The following is a 16,900-nucleotide window of genomic DNA, read 5'->3' as shown; positions in this document are numbered from 1 at the left end:
TGAAACACAAAAATAAAATAGACAAAGAGACAAAAGACACAAAGAACCGACCTAAAAGAACTATCATTATAGAAGTTAGTCCAAAGCAAATTCCAAATACGAAATAAATTATGTTTTCTTAGTATATGTTGTAAGCAGTACGCATTAAACAGATTAACAATTTTAAAGTAACTTTTTAGTCAGTTTTACGCCAGCTCAATTTTCAACCTTTGTCAATCCCGGCCTTCATATGACCAAATCTATAAAAAAAAAAGTCAATAAAAAACCAGCTCAGTGCAGTTAAAGTTCTTAATTATATTCCAATAGTATGTTAAGATTCCAGGAACATAAAACAATTGGAAATAATGTAAGATGGGCATTTGTTGACATGTGGGATCATGGAATATATGAAATCTGATTTTAAAACAAGTACAAACGGCTGCCAGAACTGCCCACTCATCAAGAGAAACTTCTTTTTAAAACAAGAGCTGAAAATACTAGTATGCTTGAAGTGACAATTAAAAATGTACTGTTATTGCTAACTTTTCACCTGCATAAATGTGTTAAAATTCACAGTGGGCTAAAACTCCCGGTAACAGTGACATTGACAGTTGACCTGTTGACCAGAAAATCAATAAGCCACTCCCATATTCTGTCTTCCATCTGTATAAGATTCATTCCGACCATGCAATGGAAAATTAAGCTCTATATTTTTCTTTACTTTTGACCTTGGTCTTTGACCCCAAAACATATAGATGCTTTATTTTATTTCCATAAAATGGGCTCACAAGGAGCATAATATAATATCATTTTAATATTATTCTTTTACAAATATAATAAACAATACAGTATACATAGTTACAAACACAAATAAGAATATGATTCTTTCTTTTTTCCCGATATCTTTAATCTGTATAATTTTCATTTCACTCAATAAAGGTTAAATCAAATTGCCGTCTGGAAACGACCCCCCCCCCCCAAAAAAAAAAATTTAAAAAAAAATCCTATTTTTAGTAACAGTGACCTTGACCTATGATTTATTGGCAAAAGAAAATCAATGGGGTTTTCCCCCTTCCATGTGCATAAATTTCAATCTTATATTGTAAAATATACTAAATTTATGATGCAGAAAACATTTGATTCAGAAACACAGATGATGTGATTACTAAATGCCATCGAAATTCTCAACATTCAAAGTTCTATAACAATTTTTATCACAGGAAGACTTATTTCATAATAACTATGCTCTCTAACTAAATTGAAACACTTGGGAAAACACAATATGTGCTCTCTAACTAAATCAAAACACTTGGAAAACACATTATGTGCTCTCTAACTAATAGAAATACTTGGGGAAACACAAGGTACTCTCTAACAAATAGAAGCACTTGGGGAAAACACAATGTGATATCTAACCAACAGAAACACTTAAGAAACACCATGGGCTTCTTGAATATTGGAAACACTTGGGAAAAAACAATGGGCTCTCTAACCAATAGAAGCATTAGGGAAATCGCAATGGGTTCTCTAACCAATAAAAACATTTCTGAAAACACAATGGGCTCCCAAACTCATGGAAACTCTTGAGGAAACACAATATGTGCTCTCTAACTGATGGAAATACTTGGGGAAACACAATATGTGCTCTCTAACCAAATGGAAACACTTGGGAAAACACAATATGTGCTCTCTAACTAATGGAAATACTTGGGGAAACACAATGTGCTCTCTTACCAATAGAAGCACTTTGGAGAACACAATGTGATAACCAACAGAAACACCATGAGCTTCTTGACTATTGGAAACACTTGGGAAAACACAATGGGCTCTCTAACCAATAGAAGCATTTGGGAAATCACAATGGGTTCTATAACCAATAAAATCATTTGGGAAAACACAATGGGCTCGCAAACTCATGGAAACACTTGGGAAAACACAGAGTGCTATATTTGGGGGGAAAAATATGGGCTCTCTAACTAATGGAAACTCTTGGGAAACATTAAATGTGCTCTCTAACCAATAGAAGCATTTGAAAAATCACAATTGGCTCTCTAGCCAATACGAACATTTGGGAAAACACAATGGGCTCTCTAACTAATAGACACACTTGGAAAACACAATATGCTATTTAACCAACGGAAACATTTGGGCTCTCTAACTAATGGAAACAATTGGGGAATACAAAACGGTATCTCTAACCAATAGAAAACATTTGGGAAAACACTATTGGCCCTTTTAACTAATGGAAATACTTTGGAAAACATAATGTGCTCTCTAACGTATAGAAACACTTGCGAAAACACAATGGGGTCCCTTACTAATAAAATCATTTGGGAAAACACAATGGGCTCGCAAACTCATGGAAACACTTGGGAAAACACAGAGTGCTATATTTGGGGGGAAAAATATGGGCTCTCTAACTAATGGAAACTCTTGGGAAACATTAAATGTGCTCTCTAACCAATAGAAGCATTTGAAAAATCACAATTGGCTCTCTAGCCAATACGAACATTTGGGAAAACACAATGGGCTCTCTAACTAATAGACACACTTGGAAAACACAATATGCTATTTAACCAACGGAAACATTTGGGCTCTCTAACTAATGGAAACAATTGGGGAATACAAAACGGTATCTCTAACCAATAGAAAACATTTGGGAAAACACTATTGGCCCTTTTAACTAATGGAAATACTTTGGAAAACACAATGGGGTCCCTTACTAATAGAAGCATTTGGGAAAACACAATGGGCCCTCTAACTAATGGAAACACTTGGGAAAACACAATGAACTCTCTAACTGATGGAAACATTTGGGGAAAGCACAATGCACTCTCTAACAAATAGAAACATTTGGGAAAACACAATGTGCTCTCTAACAAACAGAAACACTTGGGAAAACACAATGGGCTCTCTGACCAATAGAAACACGTGGAGAAACACAATTGAGAATGACTCTCTAACTGATGGAAACACTTGGGAACACAATGGGTTCTTTAACAAGAAAAAATTGGGAAAAGACAATTAATTTTGATTTCCTGTATTATGGATTGCAATAGAACTTTGAATGTTCAGAAAAGCACAGTTCTTGATCAGAGTAAACTTACAGGTGTTCTGGCATCAAACCACAGCTTTTTTTTCTTTCATTTTTTCATAATTCCCTAAAGACCTTTTAAAGCAATGAAGAGAGTTCAAAGAATCTTCAGTTCTTACCTAAAGCTGCTAGTCTACTTTATTTAGAAAGGTTCTGGTGTTTCCAGCATCTAATAGATTTGATATTTCCTGAAGATTAGTGTTAAGTTGTGTACGGATTGAAGAAATACAACAATTCTTAACTTCAGTATAACAAACAATCAAATGTAAGCTCTATCAACAGCTATATCAAAAATAGTCTCACATTCCTTGGAAGTATTAGACTATGTGCATTAATTAGTCACATTGTAGGGTCCTTATTACACTTCTGTGTTTTTGTTATTGTTATATATAATATATATAGAAGCATAGTCTCTTTGTTCAATTCAAAATTTGACTAATTAGATTCTAGGTCATCAGACTAGTAGACAAGTATAGTAGTCATTAAAACTTTGTAAACTTTGTTCAATATTTTTTTTTTTGAAAATTGAGCATATTATACAATAAACGAAGTCACAACAATTAATAATGTTTTCTACATTCTCTTCTACTCCAACACAACAAAACATTGTTTATAATAAAGGACATCTTTGTAATTTTGGTAATGGAAGACAATACTAAATAAAAAATAATGCCTTAAGAAACAATTATATCACAGTATATTATTAATTCGTATATTTTAACAAATTTGATTCGTTTAGGGATAGTCACATGTTAAACTATATTTTCGAAGGTAGAGAGAAAACGGCGGATAGCAAAACGCATATTGACCTGCAAAAAGCATATTGCACGGTTATTTTTAGAATATCTAAAAACCAATATACTTTGTGACGTCATGTAATGAATTTCAGGATATTGTTTAACGTTTGGAACACATGAAATCTGTGATCGATTATTTGACGAAAAAAATCTTCAAATACATAAAATGTCAAAAAAAAAAAAAGTAAATGAAATAACTACTAATATGTTGTTATTGTCAAGGAGACAATGTAATATCTATAAAATTCCAACAAACCTAAATGACGATTTTTATACAAATATGGTCAGAAATTAATAATATAACAAATATAGCCTTTGTATGAGGTCAATACAGGATATATCGACCCAAAGAAGTATATCGACCTCAGACTTCGTCCTCAGTCAATATACTTCTTTCAGGTCAATATATCCTTGTATCGACCTAATACAAAGGCTATATTTGTATAATATCAATAAAAGGCATTAAAGACTCAAAAATTCATGTTGCACAGAATTTTTCTTTAACAAAGAAGAATGGTCTATGATTAACATTTCAATTAATGAAAATAGAAAAAAATGGGAAAAAGTATTTCAACAACTCCCTAATGACATGAACACACCTTCAATGGGTATAGAAACTTTAAAAATAAAATATCAACACAGAAATATGTCCTTTCTGTTCCTTTCAAATATATATATTTTTTTAAATTAGTGTATATAAGGAATATATTATCTGACTTTACTGCTCATTTTTGAGAAAAATTGGAAAAAAATGGTTTTCTTATTATGGCTAATAACGAAAAAGAGTCTGTGAAAATAAGTTGGTAAACTTTAAATAATTATACATATCATTTCTACTTAAAATTCTGAACTACATTAGTTCCTCATTAAAAAATTCTGCAATTTGATTATTAATAATTCCAGACTAAAAATACATAGTTTTCTTTGGAAAGTAAAAAAAAATCAGGACCATATTACACCTAATAAAGAAATTTCCTGTATAAACATCATCACATTACATTCTTTCAAATGGATTTCAAAGTTTGCATAAAAATAAAGTAAATAAATCTAAAATAAAGCACAAATATATAAAGAACTTGTAAAATGTTACAATACAATGATAGAATAACAGGGACGGAATGTGTTTATAATATCACAATAATCTACAAAGGTTTAAAAGCATTTTGGCAAAATATTTTGACTAACATTAATATTGACTTTATAATATTATCTTTTTATAAACAAACATATACTCTTTAGATGATAGTTCACTATTTAGAAATAGCCATTTCAATGTAATTCTACCACTTCAATAAGTTAATTAATAGCTTATATTGTAGTGACATGTTATTTCTTTATCATTTTAAAAATATTGCAATATGTCAGACAATTTCTAACTTTCAGTTAAAACAACATGACAAAAATTGGTCATATTAAAACATATACTGATGCAAAAAGATAATTCTTTATTACCATTAACTCCTGGAAAGTGTATGGTCTTTAATCCATATTAGTTCTCCTCAGTGAAACTTGTTTACTGAATGACATAACAACAAAAACACAACAAACAAACGAAAAAATCCCTGAAGTATATTTTTTACAATGAGATATTAAGTAAAAACAAAAATTCACAGGCAGTCATGATATGTTTCAATTTAAATTTTGGAGCACAATAGACCCATATAATATGCTTTAATTGGTCAGTATGTTTTTTCAGGTTTCCCTCTCCTATGAAGTGTTAACATATCTTAACTCTTCCATTAAAATTTTTGATAAAAATATTAACAAATACAAGTGTTCCACAACTGTATAGTGTTAAAACTTTTAGTTTTTCCTCTCTGATGGAATATTTATGAACTGTGAAAACAGCAAGTGTTCTTGATGAACAAAAGTCAGCACTTAATTTTTCCGAGGGAGCATTATCTGAGAACCAGAATATGTTCTTTAAATAAGCCAACATAAATATAATATGCATGTCTCATATTTTAGAAAACCAGTTATCTCCCCTTCCTTTTGCTGATTTCGGTTTAAAGATTGGGTCTATGGCTGTTTGTACTATACATCTGGCCAAATCTGGTAGTAATTTTCTGAAATAAAAAATATACTCTGCACTTTATTAATTAAATCTGCTAATTTTTTGTTTGTAAGTAATGAAAATACAAGTGCGATTCTTTTTCTTTAAAGCAGTTGGTCCAGTAAGACCCCTTTTTGGCTCCAAAATAAAGCAGTTTTACAAAATTGTCAAAATATAAACGTTTAATTATTTACTGGAAAGTAGAATGCTTCTGCTACATAAATATGAGCTGTTTTTGACAATACAATGCACAGATATCGGTACTAGCATCATTAAGTCATGCTAAATTACTGAAATCTTCAAAATTTTAGCATTTAAGTTAAATTTTAGACGGTTTCCGTCTTAAATGAAGGTGGCCGCATTTGTGTTTATTCTCAATATTGAAATGTAAGTTGTATCTGATGAAAATAGATAACATATATAAAGGTTGAGGATAAACACGGATGCAGCCACTTTCATTTTTGACAGAAAACATCTGAAAAGTGACATTTTTGGCATATTTGATAGATTTTTCATATTTCAGATTGCATCAAAGCGTTTTTAATGACCAATTCAGTCAAAATCTTTCACATAAACCAATTGAATTAATGTTTATAAAGTGTTCAAAATCTTTCATCAGATGAACCTGATTGATTTTCCTAGTATTTAGGGGAAGGGGCCGAAGGCCCATGCAATTGGGAATAAAAGTTTGTGAAATGTTGGATTTGGGAAAGTATATTAGTTAATTTATACTGATCGCGATTGCACACAGCACCAGCCGTGTGCAACTTGGAAGTGGCATGTCCCCAAGAAAATTTTGAAAAATTAGGTGCAAAATTACTGAAATTTGAGGCCAAAATTGTAAGTGGTAGATCTTAATAGGTTTGTGTGTCTGCAAAGTCTTCAATGTGGCATTTGCTGTAGGCAAGACAAAAATGAAGTAACTAACAAATATCAATTATTCAGGTCACTGCATTCACATGCATTTTCAATAAGAATATGGGTACATATTCAAAATGTATCATAAACTTACTGTGCACAAGCTGGTGCTCCATTAATTTCAATTAAATGGACCTGAAGTTGACTATCCAATAAAAAGTCAAAGCCAAACAGCTGGAAACTGCCATAACCCAACATGTTTGTGCTAATTCTCTGAAAGAATAAAGGATTAACAAATATAGACAAACCTTTACACAAAGAGCTCATACCTTTTAAACTAGATTTAATGAAATGAGGTATATAATGAAACCAAACAACAGAAAAAAACCAGATAAAGACATCTAGAGGTAATTATATTCTACTCAATAATAGACTGATGTCTATAAAACATGTCAAGCTCTTAACCACCTAAAGTCTCGAAAAGGGTGAACAAAAATTATACTTATAACACAAAATTCCCCAAAATGACAAAACATGCATTAAGATATGACAAAAGACAAAAAAATAAATAAGTGAAATGTATTATATTCCAAATCAACTTACATCTTTTATCATCAGCAACACCTTCTTTATTATTTCTTTGATTTGTGGAATAATAGTGTTGTCCATTGTCATACGTGTCTTTTTCTTTAGGTAACTGTAACAAAAATTGTCTATCTATATAGTATTTAAAGTTACGAATACAGAATGGCTGGAAGGTAAATCTGCATGGCCTGTTTACAACTTATTACTGGTTATGGTATTGCAACAACATTTAAAGTAGTGACACAGCATTGTATCTAAATTTTTTTTTAAAGTTGAATTAAATATTCAAAATACAAATGAACATGTTTCCAAACCTGTAACTTGAATGACACATAAATTTGTACACTTTAATCTAAGTTAAAAAAAAATAAAAAAATTGCAAAAATGTTTCTGTCTATTGCAGGAAAAATGGATGGAGGGTTGCATGCATTTGATTTTATTCTTTGGGTTATGAAGTTGAAGCAAATACTATTCTGTTATAAGTGACATAAAAAACTATGGGAGGTGGGGAATAAAAACAGTACAATTACTGTAATAGCCCATTGTATTTACCTGTTAAATTCATCGAAAAAGAGTTCATTTCCAGTTTCATATTCACCAAAGTTTGCTGACAATTCTTTCTGTAGGCAATGATTTGTTAGATGACTTGTGACATCATTATAATTCTCTGGTTTATAACTCTCTGATGCCGTACGAAGAACTCCTTCTCTGAAGAAATACACATTGTAATTGCTGTCCAGCAATACCCAACATCTATAATCATACAAATAGTATTGTAAATTTAGTTTGTTTTGAAATGTTTCTTTCATTGCAAAAAAAATGAAATAAGATATATGCAACAAAAAAGAAATACTCATATTTTAAATTTCTACATCATTATTTGTAGCAATGTCAATATTTTGAGTTAAAGCTGGTAGAAGTTTCTATAAATTTGATATTATTTGTCCCACTAGTAGAACATTACACTGTGAATTTTTTTTTAGGATACAGCAGGTGTGATTTTTTTTAATTTGAATTTATTGTGTAAAAGAAAGGCACTTTGAAATAACTGTGTTCTCGGCCCTTATAAGTACAAACAATGTAAAAGAGCTGTGTAATTTAGGTAAATTTATATTTAGATTTTTTAAGCTTAAAACTGAAATGTTAAAATAATGTTTATGTCTTACTACAATACCATCTGCTATTCTGTCACATAGTCTGTGTTTATGTATGTATTGTATATATTATTGATGTTGATGTATTTCAAATGTGTACCTTTAGTTTATAGACTTTGGTAGTAAAATATATACAAGCATCCTCTACCATAATAAAATTAAACATGTAGACAAGATATCATATATACAAATGATATATATATACATGGCAATCCATCAATACTGAATTCAGGTGAATTTATAAATATCATAATTATTTCCTACTCAAAATTTAAGCATACATATTAAAAAATAATTTGTTGGATGGTAAAAAAAGTTAATACATCAATGGTGGAGTGAGTAATTAATATAGAATTTTAATATATATATATATATCCTTTTTTATTCATAAGAATCTATTCTCATTTTGCAAATATATATTTTAAAACTCCTCTAGGTTCATGATATAAATTTATGTTTCATTAAAAAAACTTGATTGAAAATTAAAAACTAAACAATTTTTAAAAAATTTCAATGAAATAAAAATAAACATATATAATGAAAATATAAATTGTATTGATTTTTTCAAATCAATATAACTTTTGTAATCTTTAATTAATCTGTGTGAAATTTTTATGTACACAATGTAAGATTGTTTTCAATTATTGGTTGATTAGAAATGAAGCCACAAGAATAAAGTAATCAATTTTTTAATGTAATCACTCAAAATACTGATTGTAGATAAATAAGGCCTTTGATGATACTGTTTTTTGAAACCCTACAACTCCTAAACCCAAGCTCTACAGCAAAATGAGTAAACTAAAAAAAACTATATATATTTATCAATTTTATTTTAATATCATATTTTTATAAAGATTTGAAATTTTGAGCAAAAAATGGAGGAAGCATACTTAACCTGTGCTAAACAACTGAAAACTTTATTGTTACAACATGATAAAGCTGTGACGCAAGTTTTTCTTTTTGGTAAGTTTACATATCACATTTGAAATATCACTAAATTTCAGTCTGTAATTACTTAAGTAAAATTTATTTTTCACATTCCTGTTATATTTTTAACATGTCATTAAATTGTTGGCTAAGATACAAAAAATGTAATTTTTCAAACCTTCTGATGATGTCAAAAATTTCTTCTGTCTTATCTATCTTATTTGGTGATTAATTCCTTAATTTTATCCCAAATATTTAGCTATTATCTTTTTTTAATAATTCTGAAAAATGTGAAAAGATAAGGAATAACCATATAGAATTAATCAAAATAATGTTGTAAAATTATTTTCAAAGTCATGCAAGAAATTTATTGTGTCATTTCTTTTTTAAATCTTAAAAATCTTTATTAAACAAAAATGAAATGGTCTTGCAATTAATTTTATTTGAAATCATTAAATTTTGCAAATAAAATCCGTAGTGAAGGCAATAAAACCAGACATACAGAAACATTCAACAAATAAAAAGTACAAATATGGTACTTAATAAAACAAATTAAAGAAATACATTTAAATTCAATTTAATCTGTAAAATTAGAATAAAAAGAAAAACCTTAAAAAAAAACATTTTTTTTTTAAATTCAGTAATAACTGGTTTGTTTGCTTTTGTTTTAATATATCAAAAATAAATTTGACAAAACAAATAAATGAACCTTTAAATGAATTTATACAAGTTGAAGAAATACATTAAACTAATTGACTGCTAATACTTATTACAGATATGAAAATATTGGCTCTAGAGAAGAAGATTTTCACATCAATCTTAACAGGTAATGACATTATGAAGACAAGTCATGAAAGAAGAAAGTCAATTATTCTTGGTATCAGGATCATGTTTGACAGATACAAGCAAAACAAATGGGAAAAGATTCAAGAGTTATCTGCCCATATCCTTCAGATAATGCAACAAGATGATGTTGATGACCAAACAGAACCATGGCTGACAACAGCTACACAAGAGAGTGATAATACAGTTACCATTGAAACAGATATGTTTTGTTCACATTACCGATCTTTTTAGAATATTGTCAGAGATGTGTCTGTTATTTTAGTGCTGTATGAGAAAAGATTGTGCTTTGACCCTTTTAAATTATAACAATAAAAAATTAAATCTGAATGATGTTTTGTTTGTTTTAATTATATTATATATAACTACATTAATATTTCAGTTATACATGTATATTATCAAACACTTTATAATAAATGTGATTATTAATATCTATAGTCTAAATACAGTCAAACCTGTATATAATAGATATATAGGGAAAGAGAAATATCCACCATTTATGAGCATGTGCCCTTTATACACAGGAGATGTGTTGTACATGTACTTGCATATGAGTTAATTATCCATCACAATTGATATGACAAAAGTAAAAGCTATAATAGGTCACTGTACAGCCTTCAAAAATGAACAAAACCTATTCTGTACAGTCAGCTATAAAACTGAGGTGTCAATATGAAAAATGTGAAACAGTCGCAACAAGAATATTCATAACATATAACTGATTGTTTAGTGTAAAGTACACTAGTTTTAATTTGTACAAAAGTGTCTTGTTTATTTTTCTTTGGAGGACAGGGAGAGATATCCGATCGTCAATACTTTTAATTCAGAAATAAATGCATGCAATAATTTCTGAATTCACAGTATACTGTTCACTGAGTGTTGTATTCACCATTTCGCACTAGCGTTAAAACGCATTTATCTTTCACTAAAAGCATATATACGATTATCTTTCACTAAAAGCATAAATACATATATCTTTCACTAACAGCATGACAGTAATTTGAATGTTAGGAATGTACTGCCATACATGTACATGAAGAAGCATAATTCAAGAGAACAATGTTAATGTTACCTAATATCAAACTTTCTGTCTCCATCCAGCAGAAATGGATTTAATATGTATTTCTGGACTATAAAGCCTTGTGCCTGAGTATCTATAAATGCAATCAGTTCATCAACATCTTGTGAGATTTTGATACCTTCACCTGAAACCAATATAACCTAATTCAGTTTACAGTCAATTTACTTTGTAAAGAATATGTCAATGAACTAAAGTTTTGCTTTCTTACTTAACAAGAAATTGCATATGTTGTCTTGGTTAACATACCCATCCTTACTTTTAACAATGTAGGTGTCTGAGTGATTAAAAAACATTCACAAGTCAATATATCCACAGAGAACCAGAACAGAATGTAAGAGTAATGCCTTTGCTCTATGAGTGGTCAGAATATGGAATACACTACCTGATATTATAGTGACATCACCAACCACAAATACATTTAAGAATAGACTAGACAAATCCTGGATGAACCAACCAATGGTGTACGAAGACTACAAACAACAATCACTGGAAGTGGAGCAGATTTAGATAAAAAGACTGATGAAGAGGAACTTTTGTTCCTGTATCAGTAAAAGAACCTTAGTTAACCTAAGTATTACTGTCAAGCTGCAGACCAGATATGAAATATTTCATTTTAGTAGTACATGTATATGAAAAATGAGACACAAATATTCACCTTAATTATTCCACATATTGAAAAATCAAGGAATCAGGATCAGGAAAAAGGTGTGACTGATTTGAAACACTTCTACATTATAAGTCATCACAGTAAACCTACAGACCAAATATGAAGTTATTTTGTTCAGTAGTACATTTGTGCCTGAAAAGGTGTGCAAAAGTAAATATTCATTGCCTGAAAAGAGTGACGAGCAGGCAGACACAGGGGTTGCAATAAAGTCCCTATTCCTAGAATGGAGGTATAAAAATTAACTATAATATGAAAACATTAAATAAAACCAAATGATCGATTTTTCATGGATAATCAAATACAATATTTCCTATTAACATTTGAGAACACATTGACGAAAAAGCAAATTGGATGTTTTTTTTTTATCTATTTCATTCTTATTTCTTTAAATAGTTTTACCTTTTGCTCCTGCAGCAGATTTAGCTATCCAAACAATTCTTTTCTTTTCTTGTTGTACCAATGCTGCATCAGTCTCTACTAGTTCCTGTCTATCATCAGGTCTGGCTACCTTTCTCATAGCTGCTACAGAAGCCTCGCCCATCTGTTTAGCATTCTCGGATATTTTCTTTGGACATATGATAAATGACATTGGTAGCCCTTTTGGAAACATACCTGGTCGCCTTTTCAGTTCTTCTTTAAATACCCTTAAATGGTGTTCAAACAAATCTAACTAATGTTTTCTCCATTTGTAAACTACTGGAGAAGATATTTAATGAAATGAATGCATGAGTATTAAACAAAGAAAGGTACAACATCAACTGACAAATTTTGTTCAGGTTAATGTGAAAGTTCAGAAATCAGTTAAAAATTTATGAAAAATTGCTTCAAATAAATCTGAATAATTTAGATTTTATAAAAGAATGACATTATGTTTTCCATTTTGGCATTGTTTTTAATGTTTATATTTTAACCATTAAAACTTTACATTTAAATTTAGTTGCCAAAACCAAAGAGAAATGACAATAGATATAAGAAGATGTGGTATGAGTGCAAATGAGACAACTCTCTCATCCAAGTCACAATTTATAAAAGTAAACCATCATAGGTCAAAGTACCGTCTTCAACAAGGAGCCTCAGCTCACATCAAACAGCAAGCTACAATGGGCCCCAAAAATGACTAGTGTAAAACCATTCAAACTGGAAAATCAACGATCTAAGGTATATAAAAAAAGAGAAACGATAAACACCTATGAACCACAACAACAAATGACAACTACTGAACATCAGATTCCTAAGTTTATTGTAATTGGTAACTTTCCATCTAGTTTTATGATTTCAAATGAATGTTTTAAGAATCTAAGAGTGAAAAAGTAGATTGGGCCTTGGGGGGTAATATCAATCAGAAACAAATTAACTAAAACAAACTTCTAGAAAATTAAAAATAAATCTTTAAATTAAAAACAATATATATTTTAACCCTGCCACATTAATGATATTATGTATGTATGTGCCTGTCCCAAGTCAGGAGCCTGTAATTCAGTGGTTGTCTTTTGTTTGTGTGTTACATAAAATTGAGAAAGGAAATGGGGAATGTGTCAAAGCGACAACAACCCGACCATAGACATATTTGTTTTTCGTTCATTTTTTAAAAATAAATAAGGCTGTTAGTTTTCTTGTTTGAATTATTTTACATTGTCATTTCAGGGTCTTTTATAGTTGACTATGCAGTATTGGCTTTGCTCATTGTTGAATGCCATACAGTGACCTATAGTTGTTAATTTCTGTGTCATTTTGGTCTTCTGTGGAGAGTTGTCTCATTGGCAATCATACCGCATCTTCTTTTTTATATTCAAGGTTTATCAGTCATACTTTTGTCACCATTACTTTTTTAACAGATTAGCCCAGAAAAACTACAGATTATAATCTTTTTGTAATTTATTGGAACTATCAGACATTCCTTAACTGTAAATTCAGTTATTTTCATTTGATCCAACTTTTTGGTAAAGGAGAAAGAAAGATTGTATTTTTGTGGCTATTTGAATTCATGGTGTTGGCTATTTAAATTTGACTTAAATTAAATCCACGAATAATACTGAATTTACAGTTATTCATCTGCAATGGGCCATGAAAGAAACCTGTTTTTCATTTCAATGTTTTTTTTAGTTTAGATTTTCTATCAAATGGGAGATAACTCTAATGTAAAAATGGTTTTTAAAAATTGAAATATTGAAAAAGTGTAGTTTTAACATTTATTTGAAGACCAATTTCATAAATACATTTTTACTATCATGCTTAAATGATTTTATGACAAAAGTTAAGCATAAAAATGAAGAAAATGATTTGTTGATGAGATGATAAAAATTGAGAATGGAAATGGGGAAATATTGTCAAAGAGACATCAAACTGATACCAGCAGAAGGCCACCAAATGGTCTTCAAACCAGCAAGAGAATCCCTCACCTAGAGGTGGACCTCAGAATGATGTTACAAAAATGTAAAGAAGTTTTCCTCACCTGATCATTGCAGTTTTTCTACATATCATATCTGATCCTCTGTAATAATTCACCAATTGAAAAAGTCCAGGTTCATGACCTAAATATATGAAAACTCACTTTTTCTTTCAAACTTTTAAACTATTCCACTAGTTACTTAGTTTTTGTTTCTCACAAATCATTTTTCAAGTAATTATTTTGTATTTTTTCTTTCACACTTTTCACAAGGTAATCAATGACTGTATGCAAATATTGATAAAAGCCATCATTTAAATTTTGATAACAGAAAATTGACAAATGATTAACTGCATAAGAATGAAAGACAGCTATATAAGACAGTTGCCATGAATTAATACAATATAGCCCTTCCATCAGAAATCAATAGGGTAAACATGAAATGCTATATCAACAATTTTTACAAATTGAATACTTTTAAAAAGAATTGAATGATTATTTTTGTTAATTCATTAGGGTGTAAAAGGGTTGACCAAAGCTTCATTCTAAAAATGTGCGCCAGTCAACGTTTTTACAACCCTATAAAATTACAAAAAGAAGCATTCAATACTTATAATTACATTTTTTAGATAGGATCATGAAAACACGATTTCAATCAAGGGTTTCTTTAATTTTTCTGTGCACTTTTTCTTTTGTGGGACCTCGTGTCATCATGAATGTTACGTTTCATTGTGTAATGAATGTCAATTTCAGAAGGTCTAGAGATTGTACCAACCTAATCTACCAAATGGCAATTTATTTCTTTCCCCAAACATCAGATTAAATGATGCTGAATTAGCTGGCATTTTCCTCCAATCCTCATCACAATTCTCAACCAGAAACTTAGAGACAGCTTTGTAGACACTGCTTTTAATATCACGATTCACAAACCCATACATTCTGAAAAAATAATAAGAAGTTGACATTGTCATGATAGTTGAATACTCTTTTTTTCTACAATAAAACATGTAATAACACTAAATGGAAGAGTTGCTATAACAAAGAAGTTGTTGTGAAATGCCAAATTTCTAAAGTGAAAGGGGCATAACTAACAAAAACTGGAACAACATGCACATCTGCAGATCAGGATCTTGTTATCTTTTAAACTTATATGAAGTTGAAGCAAATAACATTTTTTTATAAGTAGAGAAATGAATAAATATATACTAACCTGATAGAATTGTTCTATCCCTTTTCTAAAACTGAACCATTCATTATGAAGTTTTCATTTTTCAACTGTAGATGAAGTAAACACTTAAACAATGCTGTAATAAGTCATCAATAGATCCTATAATGAATTAAAAATTAACATAATGCATATATGTCATTACTAAAATGCACATTAATTATTCTAATCATTTAAAACATAATATTTAATTTTGAATTGTTGATGTCATCTTTAATTTTGACAAATTAAATGCTAATCTGAACCAAAATCATGTACATGTATCTGACTAAAAGTTACAAATTCATCAATATTTTTATACTTGTAAAGGGTCTAACATAGATGGAGATTTTTTAAATGTTAGCTTGCTATTTGTACCAATTTATACTTATTTTTAATGCTTATTACTAATCACTGTATATCAACCTCCCTCACAATCCCAAGATTCAAATGTATAAAAGTATTTGTGACTGTCACAATCATTAAAATAAGTTTCAGCTTCAAGGCCAAATAAATCTGGTGTTTTGAGAGACTATTTTTTTGCAGTGACGCCTTTGCGCTTCAAAGCAAAAGTTAAGATAGCCTTTAAAAGTCAAAATTATTTTGACTAATCTTGTCTATATTTTCATATTAGGTCAAAAGCTCTTTAAAGCTTGTGGTGTATAAATTAAAAAAAACCTATCTTATCTTTTTTATCTGGTATATATGAAGAACACATACCAGTCGACTGGCATATATTTCTTCCCAAAAAAAAAATCTATGATATGATGGCCTTAGTACATTTAAACATGTTGAGACCAAACCCTCTATATGGTGATGCATGTAACACCTGTATAGAGTGACTATCCTTCTATAGAGGGATAAAATTATATTTTTAGATAAATTTTATGTTAAATTTAATAATAGAAATCTGTTCATTGCAAACAATGTAGGCCATAACTGAGTGGTATTTACACAATTATCACAGGTTTCGAAAATGATGAACAATAGATTGAATGCTCAGTCATTTTAGCACTTAAAGAGAAGCGAAAGATACCAGTAGGATATTCAACTGTTCAAAATCTGAAGTAGAAAATAAATTGACAACACCATGTCTAAAAAGGAAAAAGACTAACAGATATCCAATAGTACACAAAACAAAAAAATGATTTGATTTGATGTTTACATTTAATCGGTTTGGTAACTGAAGTAAACAAACCATTGACCTCTTCACCTAGTCACTTAAAGGGTTAACTGAAAGTTTATTCCTACTTTCATTTTCAATTAGTTCTT

At 29.8% G+C, this 16,900-nt stretch overlaps 1 protein-coding gene across 2 annotated transcripts; it reads right to left on the bottom strand.

The window, feature by feature from the left end:
- Positions 1 to 725: 725 nt before the first annotated feature.
- On the bottom strand, positions 726 to 16,895 carry LOC143068367 (tubulin--tyrosine ligase-like). 2 transcript variants are annotated; one of them, XM_076242361.1, is made up of 10 exons: positions 16,794 to 16,895; positions 15,635 to 15,751; positions 15,200 to 15,363; positions 14,491 to 14,569; positions 12,438 to 12,682; positions 11,363 to 11,495; positions 7,919 to 8,119; positions 7,385 to 7,478; positions 6,936 to 7,054; positions 726 to 5,936 (listed from the first exon to the last, which is right to left on the bottom strand). In XM_076242361.1, exons 3-10 carry the CDS (start codon positions 15,360 to 15,362, stop codon positions 5,828 to 5,830), a joined length of 1,143 nt encoding a protein of 380 aa, XP_076098476.1. In that variant the 5' UTR covers position 15,363; positions 15,635 to 15,751; positions 16,794 to 16,895; the 3' UTR covers positions 726 to 5,827. The 2 variants fall into 2 exon arrangements, with proteins under 2 accessions (XP_076098476.1, XP_076098477.1); XM_076242362.1 differs by having other exon boundaries at positions 16,827 to 16,893.
- Between the last annotated feature and the right edge of the window lie 5 nt (positions 16,896 to 16,900).

The sequence above is a fragment of the Mytilus galloprovincialis genome, chromosome 3, assembly GCF_965363235.1.
Source record: "Mytilus galloprovincialis chromosome 3, xbMytGall1.hap1.1, whole genome shotgun sequence".
Lineage (NCBI taxonomy): Eukaryota > Metazoa > Mollusca > Bivalvia > Mytilida > Mytilidae > Mytilus > Mytilus galloprovincialis.
The sequence above is the reverse complement of the archived record's forward strand: the minus strand, read 5'-3'. Positions and strand labels throughout refer to the sequence as shown.

What these genes read in the sequence shown, in the direction of transcription:
- LOC143068367 (XM_076242361.1), bottom strand. Translation starts at nt 15,362, where the DNA reads ATGTATGGGTTTGTGAATCGTGATATTAAAAGCAGTGTCTACAAAGCT. An exon ending in AGAAAAACTGCAATGATCAG is followed by an intron (nt 12,683 to 14,490) that starts GTGAGGAAAACT and finishes ACACCATTTAAG; the next exon opens with GGTATTTAAAGAAGAACTGA. An exon ending in TTTTTCGATGAATTTAACAG is followed by an intron (nt 7,479 to 7,918) that starts GTAAATACAATG and finishes TTTTTGTTACAG; the next exon opens with TTACCTAAAGAAAAAGACAC.